General features: G+C 30.8%; 3 protein-coding genes across 6 annotated transcripts; 2 read left to right on the top strand and 1 right to left on the bottom strand.

Moving 5' to 3' along the window:
* Positions 1-6534: 6534 nt before the first annotated feature.
* Positions 6535-9443, top strand: LOC107605489 (heat stress transcription factor A-2). 4 transcript variants are annotated; one of them, XR_001612525.3, is made up of 3 exons: positions 6535-7067; positions 8067-8956; positions 9049-9443. XR_001612525.3 is itself a non-coding variant. In XM_016307381.3 (2 exons), exons 1-2 carry the CDS (start codon positions 6801-6803, stop codon positions 8871-8873), a joined length of 1074 nt encoding a protein of 357 aa, XP_016162867.1. In that variant the 5' UTR covers positions 6580-6800; the 3' UTR covers positions 8874-9443. The 4 variants fall into 4 exon arrangements, 1 of the variants encoding a protein (XP_016162867.1); XR_001612524.3 differs by having other exon boundaries at positions 6575-7067; positions 8067-8960; XR_002349490.2 differs by having other exon boundaries at positions 6579-7067; positions 8067-8960; positions 9205-9443.
* Positions 9444-15120: 5677 nt separating this feature from the next.
* Positions 15121-22924, top strand: LOC107605488 (cytochrome P450 711A1-like). The gene is made up of 5 exons (XM_016307380.3): positions 15121-15378; positions 18809-18961; positions 19962-20760; positions 20964-21059; positions 21141-22924. The coding sequence occupies exons 1-5, from the start codon at positions 15140-15142 to the stop codon at positions 21471-21473; spliced, it is 1620 nt and encodes a 539-aa protein (XP_016162866.2). The 5' UTR covers positions 15121-15139; the 3' UTR covers positions 21474-22924.
* On the bottom strand, positions 22229-22946 carry LOC107605491 (Nucleic acid-binding, OB-fold-like protein). The gene has a single exon (XM_016307383.3). The coding sequence runs from the start codon at positions 22884-22886 to the stop codon at positions 22422-22424; it is 465 nt and encodes a 154-aa protein (XP_016162869.2). The 5' UTR covers positions 22887-22946; the 3' UTR covers positions 22229-22421.
* Positions 22947-23457: the final 511 nt, after the last annotated feature.

Genomic DNA, 23457 nt, shown 5'->3' with positions numbered 1-23457 from the left:
CATCACCTACATCAATGAATGATGTATTCGTTCTTTCTTCTCCAAATGTACGTTCTATCGACAAAGTGGTCGAAAGATGCGAGATTTTTGTTGGCAGCTTCGGGACGCTGTCAGTGGTGTTACTGAGGGCGCAAGTGCTTCTTTCGGATGCATTATGACAGGCGTTGGGGCAGCTTCTGGTGATATATATGGTTGGTGATGCAGTGGAATGGATGATGGCGTTCAGCATGAGGATCGGAAGGTTGAGGTTTGGGGTGACGGGGTTCACGTTTGGGATGTGTGGCGAGGGGGGTTGGTGGTTTCACCAAAGGAAAAGCATCGTGATAATGAAATGGAGGTGCAGTAGAATCTTAATTTTTCAAAATTTGCTTAATGACCTATCAAAACATTCCTAATCGTAATTAAAAAATAATAATTAATTATTGTTGTCAAAAGTTAGCAGATAAAGTCTTCGTATCCAATACTTTTCCTTAATTAATTAATGATTAGTTATTTTATAAAATATTTAAAATTTTCAGATTTTTTTATTGTTTTGATGTATTAAGTTAATTTTATATAGATGTTTGAATTTTTCGAATTCAATTTTAGTGGTTTACTCTTTTAAAACGACAACAGATGTTCTAAAATGGTAATTATTCTGAAAATGTGACATTAAATTGCTATCACACTTGAAAAACAAACAATAATTAGTAGGAGGACTTGTTAGCAAAAACAGAAAAAGATATATGAAATAAAATTGAGTTTCCAATAAAAAAAAAAAAAACTTGAAATTGAATGTACTAATTGGAAAACACTTGTCGATTACTTATTTGTAACCCTCAAAGGTGACTCTTGTAATAATAACGTATTTTTGGGAGTGTCATCAAAGTCTATAGATATATAATTACGATGAATGATAGTGTAGTAGTGTAGTTGCAACTCCTTAAGTTAATTACATTCACAGTATAATTTTCCAAAAGGATAGTTATAAATCCATTTTATAACATATTCAAAAATTAAAGTAGCTATAGCTCTAGCTACTTAATTAATTTTCATTTGTTCATCATTTGTCAAGCTGGCGATTAGACAGCACTAAGCTTAATAGTTAGTTAGTTACCTCAAATAAAGATTTAATCTATCAATTATTGAGGATACCTGTTTATTTGAATTCATAACTATTTTGAATTTAATATAAATGATATATTTATATTAAAAATGGTGATTGAGACTTCTGAAAAATTAGTACACCCTTAAAACAATTCTTTAGTAAATACACTAAAAAATCTTAATCCCCATTAGGTTATAGTTGTATTTCATTAGGCGGTTATACTATTTCAAAATGAATAAATATAAAGAATTACTTTTTAACCAATATTATTAATTATTTTTTATTATGAAAATATTTTTAAAAAAATGTTTAAAATTTAAAATTTAGAGTCAGGTTTAGAATTAAAAGATTTAGAATTTAATATTTAAAATTTATAATTTAAAATTTAGACTTTAATATTAATGTAAGTTAAAAATATAATTTTAGAAAAAAAATTGACTAATAAAGAGTTAGTCATTATCTAATTAAACTCTATTAAATTGACCTTCTTCTTTTATATTTTACACAGACTTATTACTTTGTCTTTTATTTTTTGGTAGAATTATATATGAATATTCTTTTATATTTTTAGTTATATATATATATACTGGTTATTCTATCTTTTAACACTTTAATCAGCGATATATATATATCGCTTTTTTCGAGAAAGAGACGAAATATAATCAACTTGAATTCGGGACAGCTATTCGAAATCTTAATGAAAGACTGGTATGTATAGGTTAAGTTATATTATGTCCTATTATACAGGATTTTCCTAGTACAAGTTGAAAGGAGGATCAAGAACTCGTTGGCCTTTAACAATGACGGGGTCGGACATTCTTAAAGCAGTGGGGTGGTACTTGTAAAGAGTAAAGATATTTCGATGTTCAAATTAAAATGAATATATGAAGTATATGTGGAGGTTACGAATGTATAGTATACATGTGGAAGCCTTTGACTCCCTTTATATAATTTGAAATTGTTAACTTATCTTATTTTATTGACTAAAATAAATAAAATATTTAAATTCGATAGTTGATTAGAAATTTATGGTTATTGGGCCGGGTGGTGGCCCAGACCTATGCTCCAATAGGAGATCGGTGATCGGATCCAAAACACCTATATTTATGATTACTCACCTTAAACAAAAATAAGATTATATTTTAATAACTAATAGTAAAGACTAATAATTTAATTAGGTGAAAATTCATGTGCAGTTGACTTCACGTGAAGTTGATACCTGAGAGTCGTTAGATAAAAATTTAGTCAAATCAATCAAATCATCTAACAACTTTCAGGTATCAACTTCACGTGAAGTCGAATGCACTTGAGTTTCCACCATTTAATTAATATCACCATAAAGACCGAGGTCAAATTTTTTTAATTAATTGATATATATATAAAGAATTAAAGACCTACTGTGCCAAATTATTTTTAGTATATAGGTATAAGAAGTTAGTATACAATCGAAATTCACTACACATGTAGAAACTAAAACCTAATTTTTAAAACTAAAACAACCTTAGGCCTTAGCTTATTATTATTAATTAACATGTGCACCGTTTCTCTTTAACGTAGGAGAAGCTAGCTTTTGGAATATTTCCAAAAATTCGAATCATATTGACATTGAATTATTCAAGATCCAGCACACATAATAAATCTTAATGGGATGATTGGACCATGCATTAAATCATTTTATTTTGTTTTATTTCTTGATTTTTTCTTTCTCACTTTAATTTCTCCTCGTCTTGAATGGACAGCAAAAAATTAAAGTAAAAGAAAGGATTGGTTACCATGCCTTAATAATTATTTGTTGAGCTCACTGTCCATGCATATATGGTGGGAGTAGTGTGTTTTCGTTGAGCATTATTATTATTTGCAACTTGTCTTCTATGTTCTTCAAATATACACATACAGTTGTAGTATCGGATTCTTTGACCATATTTAACGTACCCTATTATAAGCTTGGTTCTTTTAGAACTGTTTTCATGATCAACCTGAATGAATATTATAACTTTCAATTGAGCTATTTAACTTGTAGCAATCATTATAAATTGTTATTTTTAATTTAGCATATATTTTTTATTTTCATACTGCAAAAATTCCAATGTTTATATACTTATACCAACGTAATGGTATTAGGGTTGTGGTTTAGGGACCAGGCCCAGATTAGTGATTTACGATTTTTTTGTTCTCAAGTCCTACAAATGGTTTCATATGAAAAAAAACTTTTAATATGAAACAATTTTATAAGTGTAAAAATGTAGTATGTAGTGTATAATAGTGTTAAACCCTACTTTAGTTCTTGAGATTAGTGAAATGTACTGATTTAGTTTTTGACTTCTCAATTACTAAAATTTAGTTTCCCAAATTTAAAAAAGCGCACTAATATAGTCCCCAGTGTATTTTTTGGTATCAGAGTTCAACACCATTAGTATCGTGACTCAAGTCTTGCCATACTAGACATATTAACAGTCAGTTGAGCTAGAGAAAAAATTTCAATAGCACTAATTTAGTCATTTTCCTTTTTTCCCTTTTAAAACCTAAAATAGAGAACGTTCTATCCAATCTTCTTCTTGTCGTTCTTTTTTTTTTTTGTTGTACAAAGTTGCTAGTATGGGATCATGATTTCAAGTAGTAACTAGAGTTCTACTCATTCAACTATCAGGGGTCCAAGTCAAAGCAGAGCACCGAGAGTATCAAGGTGATGTGGCTGCAGATGTCATCTTGTTTTCTGTTAGTCAATGACAGAATCGAACCCTAATAAGTCATTTTTTAGATGCCCAAACTACAATGTGAGAAACCATAACTCAACTTCTGTGGACAAACGCAAAAGTCTTAAATCCTTTCTCAACCTCTGATCTACGGATGTCTATACTCACTTTGCAAAAACCAAAAGGTGACCACAAACACTTTCTCCTCCAGCAATCTTCGATTCTTTTCACCCATGGATGGGATATATTTTTTTTGTTTGAAGTTCAGTAAAAAAGAAGAAGACGAAGTAATAAAAAAGAAGGGGTGTAACATTTTAGTATTGTTAAAATTCCTTAAACGATGTCATTTACTGCCTTCTTTAGCACTAAAATGCATACATTGTCGTTTTAATATGTCTAGCGTGGTAAGACTTGAACCACATTACTAACGATGTTGAGTTATTATAATAAAAAATACACGAGAGATTACATTGATTTATTTTTTTAAATTTAAAAACTAATTTGTAGCAATTAAAAATTTAAATACTAAATTAGTGTAATTCGCCAACCTTACAAATTAAAATAGAGCTTAATTCTATATAATACAGGTGTATTGTGTTATAAAGAATAAAATAAAAAATTTCTTCAAAATCCAACCAGACACGTGTGATTTGGTGTTACGAGTTCCCATCAAGTAAATAGAGTAAATATCTAAAAAAATATTCCAAGAACATTCAAAAAGAATTTTAAGAAAAATAGACAAAAGTGCACCTGAATTTTCACACGGTAGATATATGTACTCCTAAATTTTTTATTAAGTTATTTATACACACTAAAATAAAATTTTGTTGTCAATTTTATCCTTCCGTAGCTGAGTAATTTTTTCGGCGGTGGTGGAGGTCAAGTGGCACGGTATTAGATGATGTGGCCAATTTAGAATGACACAGTGTAAAATAGTATTATTACATTATTAAATTCGTTGAAATAAATATAAGAAAAAAGCATAATGAAATTACTGTTCATCCTCTCACTTCTCCAATTCCTTCAAATCCTAAGAATCCTAACACAAGTAGAAAAAAATTCTTCCTAAACATACATACTGCATCCATTTTCTAATGCTTTTCAACTCTTGATTAATTCCATCAATTGTCTGCAACGTCTTTATTTTTTCTTCTATTTTCTAGTTGCTATCTTCTGCAGATTTTCATTTGCTTTTTTCATTCTACTCCTGAATCCTACAATTTCTTCCAGCATCAACAACTTCATCAACTCAAATGAAATAATTACACCTCAATTCAACCTTCTTCATCATGAATCCGACGACAATTTCAACCATTTTACATAAGATTCACAACATTTGTCATCATAAACAAAATCAGAATTCACATACCTTCCATAACAAACAACGAAAAAACAATCTTTCAGGGTTCCACTATGTAGCAGACTCAAGTACCAATGCGTCAAGTTTATGCAGACACTTGCTATTGTTGTAGTCGAACTTCTTCTTCTTCCTATATTTTGGCGCAGAAGACAAGTCACCACATCCATTGGCACAATCATGAGGTATATTCTTCCTTCATTGAGAGTGTGAGTGTGACATTTTAATATATTAGAGTTTTCAAACTCCTATTATGACAGACAGAAAGAAATGTACAGAGAAAAATGAAGAGAATGAAGGAAGAATTTTTTTCACTCTGTGTTAGGATTCTTAGGGTTCGAAGAAATTGGAGAAGGAAAAAGATGAATAGTGGTTCTATTATGCCTTTTTTTTAATATTTATTTCAACAAATTTAATAATGTAATAATTCTATTTTCTACTGTATCATTCCAAATTGACCACATCACATAATCCCATGCCATCTGACTTTCACCATCGCCGAAAAAATTACTCACGCTACATAAGGGTAAAATTGACAACAAAATTTTATTTTAGTGTGCACAAATGACTTATTAAAAAAATTTAAAAGTATATTTGTCCATCGTATAAAAATTTGGGTATATTTTTGTCTATTTTTCTTTTTTATAATGTTTTAAAATCTTCTATAGTAATAGTGAGCTTTTGTGATAATTATTCTCCTATGGTCAAGATGTTGAAATTTAAATTCTACCTTATATGTCCAACTTTTTAGCCTCAAGTGGATTAATAGTGTGTTCAAACATTTTAAATTTTATAAGGATATGAATCTATATGTCTATTCTTAATTTTAAAAATAGGATAAAATAAGAGATTAAAAATAAGATACAAAAAGATATAAATATAAAAATTAAAATTTTCATATTTTTTTTGATAAATTAAAATTAATTATAAAATTTTAATTTATTTTAATTTGTTGTGTATTTATATTTAGTACATTTTTTTTAATTGTCCATAGTATTTTTCAACTTGACAGACCAAAGAGTTAAAAACTAATTCATTGTGATCTGAATTTTATTTAAAAATTTATTATTAATTAAAAAATTATTACATACACAAAGTAAAATTTAAATCTCGACACTTGCTTATGGTTATTGCACTGTTACTCCCTATTTGTGGTAGTAAGATTGGAAGTAGTAAATTTGTATGGTCACTTGTTGGGATCTGAAGCCCATATTCATCGGGAGCGCGTATAAGTTGTTGTTGGGCATATAACAGAAGGCCCACTGGTATCATATCCCAATATTATTGATCACCAAAAAAAGGCCTTCAGTTTACCCAAAAACTATGTTAAATAAAAAGGCCTATGTACTTAGTAAATAAACTCTTAAATATAACTCAATTCGTGACAAATTAATCCTGGGAAAATATATCTGACAAAAAATATGCCAAAAAGACACAGCAATGTTTAGATATTTGAAGAGAATTCCAGCTGGTATTATTAAAGTCCAAAGTGAGACGCAGAGAGATTTGGTTTGGTAATGGTGATTATGAAATATGAAGGGAAGATTCCAGAAGACATAGAATTTGCTTTGAAGACGCCTCTCTGCTCTCTAGAACCTTCTTCCTCCACCGCCATAAAAACAACTAACACAACTGTTCCGTAACCGTAGCCATCAAACTGAGAATGGAAGGAGCAGTTAGAGTGAAGGAAGAAGAATCGGAACACTCACAACCTCAACCTCGGGAAGGGTTGAACGACGCGTCTCCACCTCCGTTTCTAACGAAGACGTTCGACATGGTGGATGACTCTTCCATTGACTCCATTGTTTCTTGGAGCATTACTCGCAACTCCTTTGTTGTTTGGGACCCTCACAGCTTCTCCACTACCATCTTGCCTCGCTACTTCAAGCATTCCAACTTCTCCAGCTTCATTCGCCAGCTCAACACATATGTGAGCCACTCACTCTCTCTGCTATCTTATATACACTGTTCTCTTTCCAACGATTTGATTTCTTGTAGTTCATACTAAGTCTTTGTAGAATCTCGTTGTTGTTGTTGTTTGTGGTGGCAATGTGCTTTGATGACTTCTGATCTAATGCTATTATGGTTTTAAATTGTTGTTATAATGCAATTGCCGTAATGATCTCTACAATTGGAGGTGCATTAGTAACAATAACATGCATTTTTGAAGTATTAGGATGGAATGGTGTTGTAGATAGAATAAGTACACTGCTTTTGTAATCTTGCATTAGAGTAATGATATAATAATTTATGAGTGTTACTAAATAATAGTAACTAAAGAAAGTACTATAAAGTAGATAGTTTCAATTTGTTGAAATCTGAAAAAGCAATTGATTGTTTGCTTATTTAGTAGTTAGGAGGATGTTTAGGAAGATTATAGATGAATAAGAAAGTATGCAAAGTTATTCTCTGAAATCAATAATGTTAATTTGTACACCCTCAACACATCATTCCCTTAAAAGTACTCATATGAATGGTATTTGTTAGAAATAATTTAATGTGTTGGATTGTCTCCTTGTTTGAAATCAATTTGGGGAACATGAAGTGTTTAATGTTTAATGTTTTATAGTATCCATCAGTTGATCAGTTCATGGATTGTGTTTTCTGAAGTTGGCTATTTACTGAATACATTGTATTGATGGTGATAGTTGAACACTTGAACTTCAAATTTAATAGGAAAAAAATTTGAAAGATTGAGGTGATTACTGTTAAATTTGTCGACAAAAAAATGGTTGCTATGTCTAAAATTTATTTAATTAGCATAAGATGTACAATAATGGATGTTTTGTTAGCTAGTTGAATGTGGTTTTCTACTGTTAATCATGGCTTGAATGCTTTACATTTATAGTTTGACAAACTTCCCTAATGTTTCTCTTTGTAGTGTTAAATTTTCAGTCATGCTCTGACTGTGAAAAACAAATGTCCCCAGGGATTTCGGAAAGTTGATCCTGATCGGTGGGAATTCGCTAACGAAGGTTTCTTGGCGGGACAGAAGCACTTGTTGAAGACCATAAAGAGAAGAAGAAATGTATCTCAGGGAACACAGCAAAGAGGAGGTGGAGGTCCTTGTCTCGAGTTGGGGGAGTATGGATTGGAAGGTGAGGTTGAAAGGTTGAGGAGAGACCGGAATGTGTTGATGGCCGAAATCGTGAAGTTGAGGCAGCAACAGCATAATTCACGAAATGAGGTGCTTCTGATGGAGACAAGGTTGCAAGCCACAGAGAAGAAACAACAACAGATGATGACTTTCCTTGCCAAAGCTCTGAACAATCCATCTTTCATGCAGCATTTGGCTGATAAGAATTCCCAGAACACGCAATTGTTTGGCGTTGAAGTTAAGAGGAAGAGGAGACTAACAGCTAGCCCAAACGTGGATCCGGTGACATCAGTAGCAGCAGTGCCTATTGAATCAGTAGTGGAGGACTATCGGAACCACGAACAAGAACTTGCAAATATCGAGTTCGAGATGGATACATTTTTCGCAACATCTTATGATACTGAGCCTAACGACGAAAATAATGACCCTGCATCAACAACTTCGGTATCCGGGGATACAATCTTGGAGGATTTTCTCAAGGAAGATTTGGTAACTGGGAACCCACAGGATGAAGTTGTGATTGGTGATTGTTCAAGAACTGATATTCCTGCGGAGGATTTGGCAGCAACGCCTAAGGATTGGACTGAGGAATTGCAGGACCTTGTGAATCATATGGGATATCTTGGTTCCAAACCTTAGTGGAATATGAAATGATGAATATCATGGTGGTTTTGGTTGGTATTCTACTACTCCTGGGTCTTCAACGTCCCATATTGCATCACGTTGGTATAGTTTGATTTATGTTGCCGATTTATTTTTAAATATGAAACGTTGAAATTAATTGATGAATTTCAACGGTTTTTGCATGCAACAGGGGAGAATGGTAGTTGCTACAAGCAAAGGAACAAGCAGAAATGGCTCTTCATTTGGATCATTTTATTAATTGGAAAACAAGTTTTGTGAAATATGCCTAGTGCTAATGTTGGTATTGTATTTTTTATTCTGATGAAATGTCTGCTTTATTTTGCAGGATACATCAAGAGGATTAATGCTGCACAAGAATAATGGCTGCATTTTCCAGTGTTTATGAGTTCAAGTTTTCTTTCCAATGGAATCATATTGGTTCTTGTGCAACTTTGGACTTTAAAATTTAAATATGGTCTCTTCCAATTAACAATAATTGAATATTAAGACAAAACTCTGGCGTATTTTGATTTACGTTTTGGCTTTTTGTTGTGATTATCAATGGAGGACATTTTATTGGCTTCTTAATAATTTATTTTTTCTACATAATCTATTAATTTTTAACTAAATAATAAGTACAAATTATATGCTCATGAATTTTCTCTTTTCTTTTCAAACAAAAAAGAAGAGAAGAAAATTATACAATAACAGTGGAAAAACTGAAACTTATTTTGTAATTTGTGAGCTACACTAACAAATGAATCTAAAGTTGTTTTCGATTATCTTGTGGTCAGGCTATATTAGTCTTCTATAATAATAAAGAAAAATAAATGGAAAACTTGCTATAGTAAAAGACAGGAAGCTATTTTCTCCTTTTTATCAGTTCAAAATTTATTTGCATAGCTTGCATTTGCAATTAGTAGCTTACGTTGTAGATATTTCTTCAGAGGTGGAGGGTAATTGAAATAAGGGATTCTAATATACAGATTAAAATTGTATAATAATAATATACAGATTAAAGTTGTATAATAATAAGAGAATGAAGCATTTCAGGGGAATAAAACATATAGATATTATTATCAAATTGTAAAAAGTTATTTATTTATTTGTTTCTTCTAATTAATCTTTGTTAACCGTTCGATGTTGGAATGATTGGAAAGTTATAAAGTGCATTAGTGCATGATTAAACAAATGAAAAGTTTTACCATATAATTGGCCGTTTTCTTATAAATTGGGTGCCGCTGACACAATAATTTCTCAAACCATGACTGCCGTTGAAATGAATGTTGTGGCACACCTTATAATTTTATTTTTATTTTGTCATTGACCCATTGTAATATATTTATGATTTTTGAAGTAATCATTATATAATTCTAATATTTTAGCGGGGAAAGTAATCAAGTAATTGTCGTTTTTTGTTGTTTATGATATTTTTTAATCCGACAAATTAAAAATTAATATACTGTAATTTTGAGTTTTATTTAAAGGTTTGTTGTGAGTTAATAAGTAATTGCTTATTCAAATCACGATTAGGATGAGTGAATTGGCTATTTGGTCAATTCAAATTAATTCTGTATATTAAATTGTTAGTATGCATAAAGTATCTATATTTAACAAGAATTTAAATATCATTCTAAATCTTTAAAGTTGATGTTGAAATCATGAAGCTAAATAGTGTTTTACTATCCAAATTCAGATCGAATTAGTGATATTGAATCACTACTTAATATTCTTATAAACAAAATACTTAGTATATTGATAAGACAATGTGGAAAAAAATATAAATCGGGATCAATCTATCATGAGAATTTATCTGTTATTAGCTTGTAGGTACTTTACTAAATAAACAAAATAGTATGGAATTTTAAATCTTTTTTCACATTTAAGACGATAATCAAATCTTTAATATCGAGTAAAATTTTTTAATAGTCCCTGAGATTCGTGCAAATACTTAATAAATACCTAATGTAGTCCTCAAGATTCTAATTTTTCTATAGTAATCTTTTAGATAGAACTCCGAGCACTTATAGTGGTCCATGGGCATATTTTTGGTTTGGCGCCCTTGTGTGTAAAAAACGACGCCGTTTATATTATATGTAGCATGAAAACAGTTTTGTCTCCAATGCAAATACTTCAGTCGTCTCTTCTTCTTCCACCCTCCAACTTTTTCTTCGTCTCTTCATCAATGGCGTTGCCGTAGGGTTTTGTTCTGGGGTTGAAAAAGTTGAGAGAAGAACTAATCCGACTAAAGAGTTTGTGTTTGGTAAACACGTTGAAAGCACAAAAAATACGTTCAATCTTCATTGAACGCTGTCATTTTTGTTTGGCTAATTTTTTTCTTCTACACATGAACATGATTCTGGATTTGAACTCCCGTTCAACAGAAGCAACAAATTGTAACTTTTACATTTAGCTTCTGCGTTCACTTCATAAATTAAAAAATTAATTGACATTCTATTGATTTTGTCATTCAATCTTATCTACAATAAAATATACTAAAAATAATCATTAGAGTTTTTGAATTATTTTTTTATGATTATGCTTTACACACAAATATTTTTTTAATATTATTATTAGTACTCTTAGTTAAGTTTTAATTTTTATCAATTATTTATTTATTTTTTATTAATAGTATGGATATTTTTGTTTAGAATTTTTTTATGTTCACTTATGTAGTATTTTTTAATAGAATTTTTAGTATTCATTGTTTATATGTCTTTTTTTTAATCATTTTTATTAATACGTATTTTTTTTATAGAACTTTATTTTTTTATTTGATTTTGTATATTTTTTACTATGTATTTTTAAATTAGTATATATTTTATTTATTATTGTTAATTTTCATAATATAAATTTTATTAGAAAGATATATTTAATTAAATATAAAAAGAGTACTAACAAATTATAACTAAAAAAGTACTAAATTTCAACACATAAATTTAAATTCTTTTCAAAAGTAATTATAGTCAAAAAGTGTTAAAATAATATAGATTTGAATGATATAAATTCATGTCTTTTTTAGTAATTTTTGTCTAAATATAATTTTGAATGATGTAATCCAAACAACATTCATTCTGCTATAATCTATTTTGGTACAAAATTACCAAATATAAATCACGTTAATACCAACTCACTTTTTATCAAAATTGATGAGTTTGAAAAACTCTAATTTAAATTGATGATGATCAAACATTATTAACAGTAAAATTATTAATTTATTTTTGATTAAAATATGTTAATTATAATAATTTTGCTGTGCAGTTTCTTTTATGGGCCGAACAGAGAAGAACAAAAATAAAGCAAGCCCATTGGAATAATTTTCTTTCAGCCTAGATGTTAAATTATTGAGATCATGGTAGCTGTGTTATTGTTAATTAGGCCAGCAATTGTGATAACAAGCCCAATTAAAGGTTTTGGTATGAGACCAAAAATGCTTGGTCCGAAATTAAAAGGAAATGGGGCACAATATTATTTTATTCACTTAACAAAAGAAACCCATTCCTTTGATTATGTGCTGCATGCTTCAACGGATATCACTTTTATCCTTTGATGGAATCCAAATTTTATTAATTGGAGTTATTGTAGACCTTGGGAACTATGAGAGAGAAATTGTCAATTGATTTGATGGCTTCATTAATGCTACACGCCACCAAGAAAGAAAGGGGAGTAGGAATTAATTCAGCTTGTTTTACTTTATTCAAACTCTTTACATGCTTTTAGTTCCACTTTATATTCTCTCTCATCTTTTTCTTCTCTTCGGTCATTAACCAGGAAACCATGGAAGCAAAAATGAGCTACCAAAGTGAAGGAAGAACACTCTACAAGACCATCATGATGATGGCAAGAAAATATAACAAAATAAAAGTGTGCTGTGGCTGAGATTTTCACCAAATATGGGTAGATTTGGTGAGGTAATCTCGAACTCTTCATGCTCAAAAAGAAAGAAGAAGATTCGGCCAGCAAGGAAGAGATTCTTGGAGGCATGGCTTGTCTTTGATTCTGCTCAACCACCACAGGAAGTAGCTAGAGTGGCGAAGTGATGGAAGAGGCAAAGATTGAAGCAGATGAAGTCATCATCATCATGAAGCATCAAGGGCCAGAAATCCATCTTGGAGAGCAAGCCAAGGATGGAGAGCCCGGATTGATGAAGAGTGATGACCAAGAAAGGACTAGAGGTAATTGCATGTTGGGTTTTGCATGGTTATCTCTTCTCTCTCTATGTGGCCGAACCAGATCTGTTTCTTGGAGAAGAAGAAGTTGGCTTGGTTTTTGGCTTCAAAAGTGGAGGCTTCCCTCTTCTATAAAAAGAGAGAACAGCCACCGTTTGGAGCAATGAGTAAGATTTGAGAGTGCAAGACACAGAAGTCTCAGAGCTACCTAAGCTAGCAGTTTTTCTTCTCCTTCAATGTATTCTGTTTAGTATTTTTCTATTTAATTTTGTCATGTCTTGAGTCTCATGGAAAAAGGCAAACAGTGAGGTTTGTATGAAAAAGCCATAAAGCGGAAAAAGACAGAGAGTGCAAAATTAAAAGAAAAATCCATAGATGTCTTAGAGTTCCTTTGTACGTCTATGTTGTGTTTCATGATTCTGTGGGAATCCCCTTGTAAGTTGGGTTAGCACTTTACAGTTTGTAATCAAGTTGATTATAGTGAAATTCCATCATTGTTGTGATGGAGACTGGATGTAGGCTGCATTGCACTTAGCAGCTGAACCAAGATATATCTGGGTGTAATCTTCTTTCTCTACTACTCCATTTCTGTTTCTATTGCACAGGAGCTAAAACAAAAAATATCTCGTGCCAAGTGACGAGACAAAACTAAAAAGTCTCGTGGCTAGGGACGAGATAAAAACAGAAAAGTGTCCTGAAGTTATTTCAAAGGCCAGCAGGTGTTACTAAGCAAAAAGGGGGCTAAGATTCAACCCCCCTTCTCTTAGCCACTGAAACCATAAAAAAATTAAGTTTATAAAATCAATGGTGAAAACTCATGTGCAGTCGACTTCACGTGAAGTTGATAGCTGAGAACTGTTAGATGAAAATTTAGTCAAATCAATTAAATTATCTAACGACTCTCAATTATCAACTTCACGTGAAATCGACTGCACTTGAGTTTACACCAAAATCAATTTTATACAAAATATCGTTTGCAAACTCTAATCCAAACACACACTTAGTTGTTCCATCCCCTCCTCTCCACACGAAGCACGAGGTTGCGACATCCTAATCAGACTCAAGGTAACTTTTTTTTACCTTAGACTTATATGGTCTTTAAGAATGCAACATCCAAGCCTATCAACGGTGCAAATATGTACCACACCACAACCAGATGGTGAAGTTACATTTGATAAAATGTATGTGTGTTTAAATGGTTGTAAAAATGCGTTCAAGGCTGGCTGTCGTCCGTTGATAAGCTTGGATGGTACATTCCTAAAGACCATATAATGAAAAACCAACACTCTATTGAAAGTTCAAGGTAAAAAAAAAAAGAATTACCTTAAGTATGATTAGGATGTCGCAACCTCGTACTTCTAGTGGAGGAGGGGAACAACTAAAAGATTCTTCAGTCGGATTAGTTCTTTTCTCAACTTTTTAACCCCAGAACAGAACTCTACGCCAACGCCATTGACAAAGAGACGAAGAAGAAGTTGGAGGGTGGAAGAAGAAGAGACGAGTGAAGTGTTTGTATTAGAGACAAAATTGTTTTCATGCTACATATCATATAAACGGCGTTGTTCTTTATATACAAGGGCGCCAAACCAAAACTATTTCTCATTGGTTCTCAACACTTACTTAATCGAACTAATAAACTAACCATTATACCAATTTAACTTGATTTTTGGTTTTGATATTTATTTCGTGCTATCTAATGAGCATTCGACAAGTATGCATCATAGATTTTTTTTAGTGAATGTATAATCACATAAGCATTACCACCAAGACATTGTACAACAAAAAAAAAAATAGAAAAGGAAGATACAGAATGCTCCATTATCTTCTCCACCCTACAAAACCCACAAGTTTTAAATAAAGACCGTACCACAATCATAATTCAATATAATAATAGTAAAATAAATAAATGGGATTACATACGCAGTGTAAAAAAGAATCTGATTCTAATTGATAATCATTAACAAAATGACAAAATACCATCTTAGCCCTACCCCACATTTTACTACCTTAATATTAAAACACCAATTGACCAACTTATACTATATATATATATAAGCACCCTTCTTTCTTTTATCAAATGAAAAACTCATATCATCATCTATAAAACCAAAAATGGTGTCTATGGAATTAGAATGGTGGTTATTTCCATTTATTCCAAGTGTACCTATGGTTTCATCAATATTATTCACCATGCTAGTAGGGTTTGTATGGTACCTTTATGGGCCCTATTGGAGGCTAAGAAGAGTTCCCGGCCCACCATCTCTTCCTCTTGTAGGACACCTTCCATTGCTTGCTAAGTATGGCCCTGATGTCTTCTCTGTCCTTGCAAAGCAATATGGCCCAATTTACAGGTTAGTCCTTTTTTTTTTTTAATCATAAGATACTAATATCTAAAATTTATCCATTTCATCTAATTTGTTTAGAGTTGAAGTTCTTCCTCTCTCTAAGAGCTTTAGATGGGTTAGGGATGAGGAAAGGATTGAAGTTTTAACCCAACTTCTGAATAAAATAAAATATCTCATAATTAATTGATTCATTAATTATGTTAGAGACATGAACATTTGTGTATCTCTGTATAATATGGAGATTAAACTATTTATAAACCAATTAATCAAATGTTAAACTATAGTCTCTCCATACTTAATTAAGAGGTTGCGGGTTCGAGTCTCCTATTTTTGGTAAAAAAAAAATGTTAAACTATGTTTTGTTTTCCTTTTTTATCCTATAAAATACCAATATTCAAAATTTACTCTCAAGTTCTTCCAACATTATTTTTTCTCATTTGCAAAATCTGAAACTAAAACTTTATTCACCACAAAACAAAATGCCAAGCAAGAAGATGAGTTTTATGATGGATGAATTGAAGTTTTATAATCAAATGTCCATAGAACATATGCTTTTTCTTACACTATTAATATAATCACACAAAACATAAAAAATAAGAAAAGATAAAATACAATAAGATATTAACTTTCTCGTTGAAATTATTATGCTGTATACAAATCTTCTTTTCTCGAACCGAATAAGTTTTATAAATTAAATAACATTCTCTTGAACCAATAATGAAGAGTAGTTTGTAGGTGTGCTACTATAGGTCGGTTTTTTTTTATAGCCATTATAATTAGTATGTCTCTAGTCTCTATAATTAAGGAAAAAGCCAATAAGGTTCTTATTGTTGATATGATATGTGATATTGTATACAAGCTATTCTAAGTCCTCAAATTCCTTTTGGATGTATATGCGAACTTAGTTATTTTTTAGTTGTGAAGTGTTGGGCCAGTGTTTTAGTGATTAATTAAATGATTTTAATTTATAAATTTAAATAAATAATAGTTACATTGGGTAATCATATATAATTAGATAAACTATCTGCATATCTAAAAAATAAAAATAAAATAATCAAATAAAGTATCCATTTGTTATGATTCGCTAATAGTAATTTTTACGTTAGAAATATAATTATTTATGTATTTTATTTTAGGTTGAATTACACCGTTAGTCTCTATACTTTCAGTGAAATTATAAATTGGTCCCTAAAGAGAATTAAAATTTGTAATTTAGTTCCCGCCAGTCAAAAAGTGTTGATTTAACAGAATATTCTCAGAATATACTGAAAATATTCTATTAAAATAGAGAATATGCTGAGAATATTCTGTTAAATCAAATACTTTTTAAATGATGGGGACTAAATTATAAATTTTAATTCTCTTTAGGGACCTAATTATAAACTTTTAAAGTATAAGGACCAATTTGCAATTTCACTGAAAGTGTAGGAGCCAACTATGTAATTTAACCTTTATTTTATCGACTTAAGTTTTTGATAAATAATATTTTTATAATATAATATTAAAATTTTTGTAACTCAAAAAACTTTTACATAAGAAATTACAAAAATATGTTAAAAGATATAAATATTTATGTATTTTTTTATTAATTTAATCTTTTAAAAATAATTTCATAACATTTCAGTTTAGTTAAGTTTTGTGATTTCACTTTATTAATTTATTAGAGGAAATTTTTTTACAAGAAATTAATTATCAGAAGACTTTAATATTGTATTTATAATAATATTTTATTGTTATGGTTTTTAAATATATAAAAATTATTAATTTATTATGACTTAAATCTTAGAAAGTCGAGCAAAATTAAATTTGATTAAATCTCAATAAGATAAGTGTAACTAGCCGTTAATTAATTATTTTCGTACGATAAGAACCTAAAATGAATGGAAGCATTGCCGTCCGTCATTAAAATATTAATTTAAATTTAATTATTATGATATATATGTAGCTATGTATGTACTAATAAAATTTGCCTTGGCTTCTATAGACTGTAGAAACGTTTTGAAGTTTGTTGATATCATTGTCATTGACTAATAAGTAATATAAAAATTATTATTTATACATTAAAATTAATTATATATATATTTAAATCGTCCTATTTGTATTTCTGACGTTTGTAGAAGTGATTCAATGCTATTGTTAATTATACATTATGAGCTTTAGTAAGAATTCTAAAAATTTTTTCTTGAAGTTAAAATACAAATGTCTGGAACAGAACTGATGATTCATTTTAGATAATAATTCATCAAAAATTGAAATTAATTCCTGCAACATTTTGTATAATTCATTTTTTAGAAATATAATTAAACACGAATACAAATAATAGATACAATATTAAAATCAAGCACATTTAAGTAAGATCTAATTAAAAATAAATATATCTAAATAAGAATAATTAAAAAATATAATTAATTCATTAGTATAATTGATAACAAAATAATATTAAATTATTTTTATAAATATTAAAGATACAAATAAGACGATTTAAACTTCAAAAAACAAAAATAATATTTTACGCTTGTTATTTTCTATTCTAATTTCTAAAGCACGGTTGTTCTGTTGAAATTGAAAATGCACCGGATATTATTAAAAGGGAAAAAAGGACAAACAATTGGCTTGGGTGACTTAGCGACTAGGATCTTAATCATTGTATGTATGTATGGAAAATCCTTCTCTTTTTGATAGTGGGATACTAAGTCAGAAAGTAAAGAAAAAAACACATATCTTGCACCAAAACAAAAGAAAAGTAAAAAAATAAAAAAGGTTAATACAATAATGTTTTAAATTTAAGATGTATGAATTACTAATATCATACGTTTAAGAAGCAAAAAATATTTAAATATAATAAATATATAATTATAGATATTATATATATAAAATTATAAATATTAAATTAAATAAGATAATTTTAGATTATTATCTTTTTATTATTACCATAAAAGAGATACTTATAGATATGATTTAAGATGAGGAAAAAAAGACATAGAGAAATATGAATATAAATCAATAATGTAATGTCATATATTTAGAAATTAATTTGTTAATGTTAATTCAAGCACTAAATTTATAATTTATTTCCCCTTTCATGATCAACTACTTCCCTTTCATTCTTAGCAATTCAATATACAAAAGGTTCAAATTCTATTATATTCATTTATATGACCATTTTGCTTTTTGTATGCATTAATATGACATTGTTGGTTAAAGTGGCAATGTAATTTGTTTTAATTTTTTTATTTATTTTATTTTATCACTTCTGATAAAAACTCTAAAAATATCCAAACAAATTCTTCAGCAGGAGAAATCATGTGAAGATAAAAATAACTATTTTATTTCTTCTTGTTACCTTTTTGTTTGTTTTCTTTTTATATGATTTTAATTTCATTAATTGTTAGTGCTAATGATGTTATTAATTATTAATATTTATTTATTAGAACAGATTTCATATGGGAAGACAGCCACTAATAATAATAGCAGAAGCAGAACTTTGTACTGAAGTTGGAATAAGAAAGTTCAAACAAATTTCAAATAGAAGCATTCCTTCTCCTATTTCTGCTTCCCCACTTCACCAAAAAGGTCTCTTCTTCACCAGGTATATACAAATTTTTTTATCATTTTTATTTGTTTATTTATTCATATATAATTAATTATATCTATTATAATCTATAGTATTTACTTATAGGTAAACTTAGAAATCTTCAGAAAATCCTGTGTCCCCACTTAATTGTCATGTCCACAATAAAATATGGATTATGGAATGCCCTTTGCAAAAATCATATAAGGTGTGTGTACAATGGATGGCATTTTAGAGGGGAAAAGGACAAAAGTGGATAGAAATTTTTATAGTGTCATTATTCAAACAAAAAATCAGGATTATATAAGAAATTATTATCACATTCCCTTTCACTTTTCCCTTTTAGTATTAGTTTGTTTATATTAATTTATTTACAAATTTAAGATAACATTTGTAAATATTTTTTAACTGTTTTATGTTACATTTTGATACTTGCACCTAAATAGTAAGGTTCACATATTATGAAAATAAAAATTTAATAGTAATTAATTATTCAATCAAATAAAGAATAAGTTATCATTTTGAACAATAATTAAGAGTTGGGTTGAGATTTTACTCTTCTAAGATTGTGTCTTTTTTACCTAGTTATAGCATGAATTTTTTTCCTCTTTACCCATAGTTTATTTTTGTTTTTGATGGTGCAAATGGAATTCAAACATGCAATAAGCATGATATATTTTTTTTTTCTTATATAATACCTCAAATTTGAGTATGATAGATTTTTTTAAAAAAATAGTATTAGGAGGATTTTTGCCTTTCACACTAGGGTCAACTCATACCGATATATGTTTTTACCTTCAATATCATTTTTGCATTTAGCCATAAAAAGATAAGACGCGTCAAATTTATTAATCATAATCTAGCAGAAATCTTTGTAAGTGCACGTTGGGTAATTATTTTAAATGATTTAAGGCCTTTTTTTAATTCTTATTGGTTGAGTGTAAAATTATTTCACTTTGTTAGCAAATAGAAAATAAATTAAATCCAAAAATGAATCTAGTAATATTTGCAATTGCAGGGGTCAACGTTGGTCAACCATGAGAAACACCATAATCTCAATGTACCAACCATCACACTTGGCCAGCTTAGTGCCAAGAATGCAATCATTCATAGAATCAGCAACACAAAATCTAGATCACATCACAAATACTAATGAAGACATAACATTCTCCAATCTCTCACTTAGGCTTGCAACCGATGTAATTGGTGATGCTGCATTTGGTGTCAACTTTGGACTCTCAAATCCCAATTATTCATCTAATTGTGATTTATCAATCAAGAACAATAATAATGTTAATGTTAACAAGGAAGTTTCTGATTTCATTAATCAACACATTTATTCCACTACACAACTGAAAATGGACCTATCCGGTTCATTTTCTATCATACTAGGATTAATTGTACCATTGCTTCAAGAACCGTTTCGGTGGATCTTGAAGCTGATTCCGGGTACCATGGATCAGAAAATAGAGAATACCAACAGGAAATTGAGCCGCCGACTCGACGAGATTGTGAAAAGGAGGATGGAAGAAAGTAACAGGAGTTGCAAGAATTTCTTGTCACTTATTTTGAATGCAAGGGAATCAAGAAATGTGTCTGAGGATGTGTTCACACATGATTATATTAGTGCTGTTACTTATGAACACTTGCTTGCAGGGTCAGCTACCACTTCTTTTACACTGTCCTCTGTTGTTTATTTGGTTGCTGGCCATCCTGAAGTTGAGAGCAAGTTGATTCAAGAGATCGATGACTTCGGTCCGCCTGATCGGATGCCGACTGCCCAAGATCTTCAAGATAGTTTTCCTTATCTTCATCAGGTAAGTTAAAACTTGATGATGATTGATGTTGATCAACTATATATGTCTTGTACTAACTGCTAACTATGTAACACCAACCATACCTCTGATACCATCTTGGTTGTATTCATATTTTGTAGCTTTATTAAGCTTCAGGTAATTAAGTTCGCAAACTAACTTTCATTGACCAAGCAAATATTTTATGGTGTATTTAATTATTTCAGGTTATTCAAGAGGCCATGAGGATTTACACTGTCTCCCCATTAGTTGCAAGAGAAACATCAACTGAAGTAGAGATAGGAGGTTATCTCCTTCCAAAGGTAATAATTACATCTTTGTCCAATGCTAAATATTGGGTTAAATTCTTGATGGAATACTAATGTAGTTTATTTTATGAGCAGGGAACATGGGTGTGGCTAGCACTTGGAGTTCTAGCAAAAGACCCAAAACAATTTCCAGAGCCAGAGAAGTTCAAACCAGAGAGATTTGACCCTAAATGTGATGAGATGAAACAAAGGCACCCTTATGCATTTATACCATTTGGAATTGGTCCTCGTGCCTGTATTGGCAAAAAATTTTCCCTACAAGAGATCAAGCTTTCTCTAATTCATTTGTATAGGAAATATTTGTTTCGCCATTCACCTAACATGGAAAAGCCTTTAGAACTAGAATATGGTATAGTTCTCAATTTCAAGCATGGTGTCAAGCTTAGAGTCATAAACAGAACAAATTAAGCTAGAGTGACCTACGTAAAGTTTAATTAGACCATACAAATTGTATTGTGATGCTATAGCTTTAAGAAATATTATAGCAATAATTAATATTGTTAAATGAAAATGTGTGTTTTCAAATAGAGTATGTAGATCATATGATTTAAACCCACAAGAAAGAATTGAAGTCCTATCACAGAGAATTGAAGTATTTATAAGAAGGTTGCTCAGATGTTGACAAGAATAACAACCTTATCATCCCCACCATCTCCTTTCAACTTTATGACTGTAATAACATTACCTTCTTCCTTAACTCAACAGGCATCTCCCTTAGTGTGCCACAATCCACCAATGTCCCACCAAATTCAAATTTTCCAATTCATGGTCTTGGGTCGAAAATGTTACAGCGTCCCACCAATTAGAAATTGCATCATCGGAAATTATGTGGAACATTCTTAAACCTATGCCAAAGGCTATACTTCTACAATCCATGGACACTGATTATAGTTCTATTATCCACACCACAAATTCAGCAAGTCCAAGTCAACAGCAGAAGACCACTTCTATTTTTCATGGTTTCAATGTTTATAGCCTAGCTGTGTTTACTTCTTGACAAAACTGGAGCCACATACAATTTTCTAGTTGCCAAAAATTCAGGTTTCAATCAAACATCTATGTTAAGAAGTACTACCTTAAACTACCATAATGCCATGTGCGGGTGTTTCAAAAATGCTATTGAGAGTCGAAAACTACAACACTATTTTAACAAAACTAAAATATATGGAACCAAATCAAACATGAATCACTATTTATACAACAACCATATGCTCAAAGTATATTCTTTCTAATTCAGCATAAATCAGATAAACAATAACAAATCCATCCTTATCTTACGAAATCACACAAAAAGCTAAGAACCCAATTTGGGGTGCATTGAGACATTTTCACAAACAGTTGATGTCCATGTTAATACTAAGACGAACTACTACTACGAAGCCTATAAACAATACGTCCCTTGGAAGAATCATAGCGACTGACCTCAACCTTGACGCGATCCCCGGGCAATATTCTGACGAAATTCTTTCGGATTTTCCCAGAAACATATCCGAGAATGAGGTCCTGGTTGTCGAGGCGAACGCGGAACATGCCGTTGGGGAGGGACTCGGTGATGAGGCCCTCGTGGACCCACTTCTGCTCGCCGGACTTGTCGGCCGTAGGGGGCTTAGCGTGCGGCACGAGGAGGTTTGCCGGCGCCGGTGGAAGCGGGGATGGGCGGAGGAAGGAGGGAGTTATGCGGTGGTGGAGGGTGAGAGTGACAGGTGAAGGGGGAAGAGAGAGTGTGAGGGTATGATGGTGGTGGTGACGGAGGATTGGGGTGGTGTTCAGTGAGAAGCAAGAGGATGAGGATGAGGATGATGATGGTGATGAGGTTAACATTTCTCTGATTTTGGGAGAATCAAATTCTTTTCTTTTTCAAGGGATAAGCTTTTCTCTTTCTATATATATGTTAATATTATTGGTGAGAAAGGGTATTATTGTCAATTTGAGAGTGACATTCTAGGGTGATATGCTGAGAATGACATTCTTCGCCCTTTTCCTTCTTCATATATGATTTCTTCTTCTTCTTCATCCGGATTACATTTTTCTCCTAATATAATTGTTTTCATCCAAACAGCATCATCTTTCTTTAAATTATCTGTTTTCTTTCCATTGTCATTGCCATCATGATTTTTTGCTATAGACAAACTCTTCGGTAACTTTAAACTCACGTTAAAAGATAACCTTTTAGAAATTGCATTTTTCATGTGAAATGATTTTGACTCTTTAGTTTCTAATTTTGTGGGCGAAAGATGTAATTCCTTCTCCAACAAATTATTATCCTTATTGTTTGTTTTCACTGTGAAATTTGACATTTGAGGCCGATCCGGCGACACCGCACCCGACCCGGCTTCCGTGGTTCGATCCGGAGAAGTTACATTCATCAAAGGACTTGTGCCAGTTGGATTCT

The sequence above is a fragment of the Arachis ipaensis genome, chromosome B6 (genome assembly GCF_059453495.1).
Source record: "Arachis ipaensis isolate K30076 ecotype BB chromosome B6, ASM5945349v1, whole genome shotgun sequence".
In the NCBI taxonomy this organism is placed as follows: domain Eukaryota; kingdom Viridiplantae; phylum Streptophyta; class Magnoliopsida; order Fabales; family Fabaceae; genus Arachis; species Arachis ipaensis.
Note: the sequence above shows the minus strand (reverse complement) of the source record. Positions and strands in the feature narration are given on the sequence as shown.

Bases quoted from the DNA above. Each gene is read 5' to 3' on its own strand.
- LOC107605489 (XM_016307381.3), top strand. From the start codon at position 6,801: ATGGAAGGAGCAGTTAGAGTGAAGGAAGAAGAATCGGAACACTCACAA. The intron at 7,068-8,066 runs GTGAGCCACTCA...AAATGTCCCCAG, and splicing joins TTCGCCAGCTCAACACATAT to GGATTTCGGAAAGTTGATCC.
- LOC107605491 (XM_016307383.3), bottom strand. From the start codon at position 22,886: ATGTTAACCTCATCACCATCATCATCCTCATCCTCATCCTCTTGCTTC.
- LOC107605488 (XM_016307380.3), top strand. From the start codon at position 15,140: ATGGTGTCTATGGAATTAGAATGGTGGTTATTTCCATTTATTCCAAGT. The intron at 15,379-18,808 runs GTTAGTCCTTTT...TTATTAGAACAG, and splicing joins CAATATGGCCCAATTTACAG to ATTTCATATGGGAAGACAGC. The intron at 20,761-20,963 runs GTAAGTTAAAAC...TAATTATTTCAG, and splicing joins GTTTTCCTTATCTTCATCAG to GTTATTCAAGAGGCCATGAG.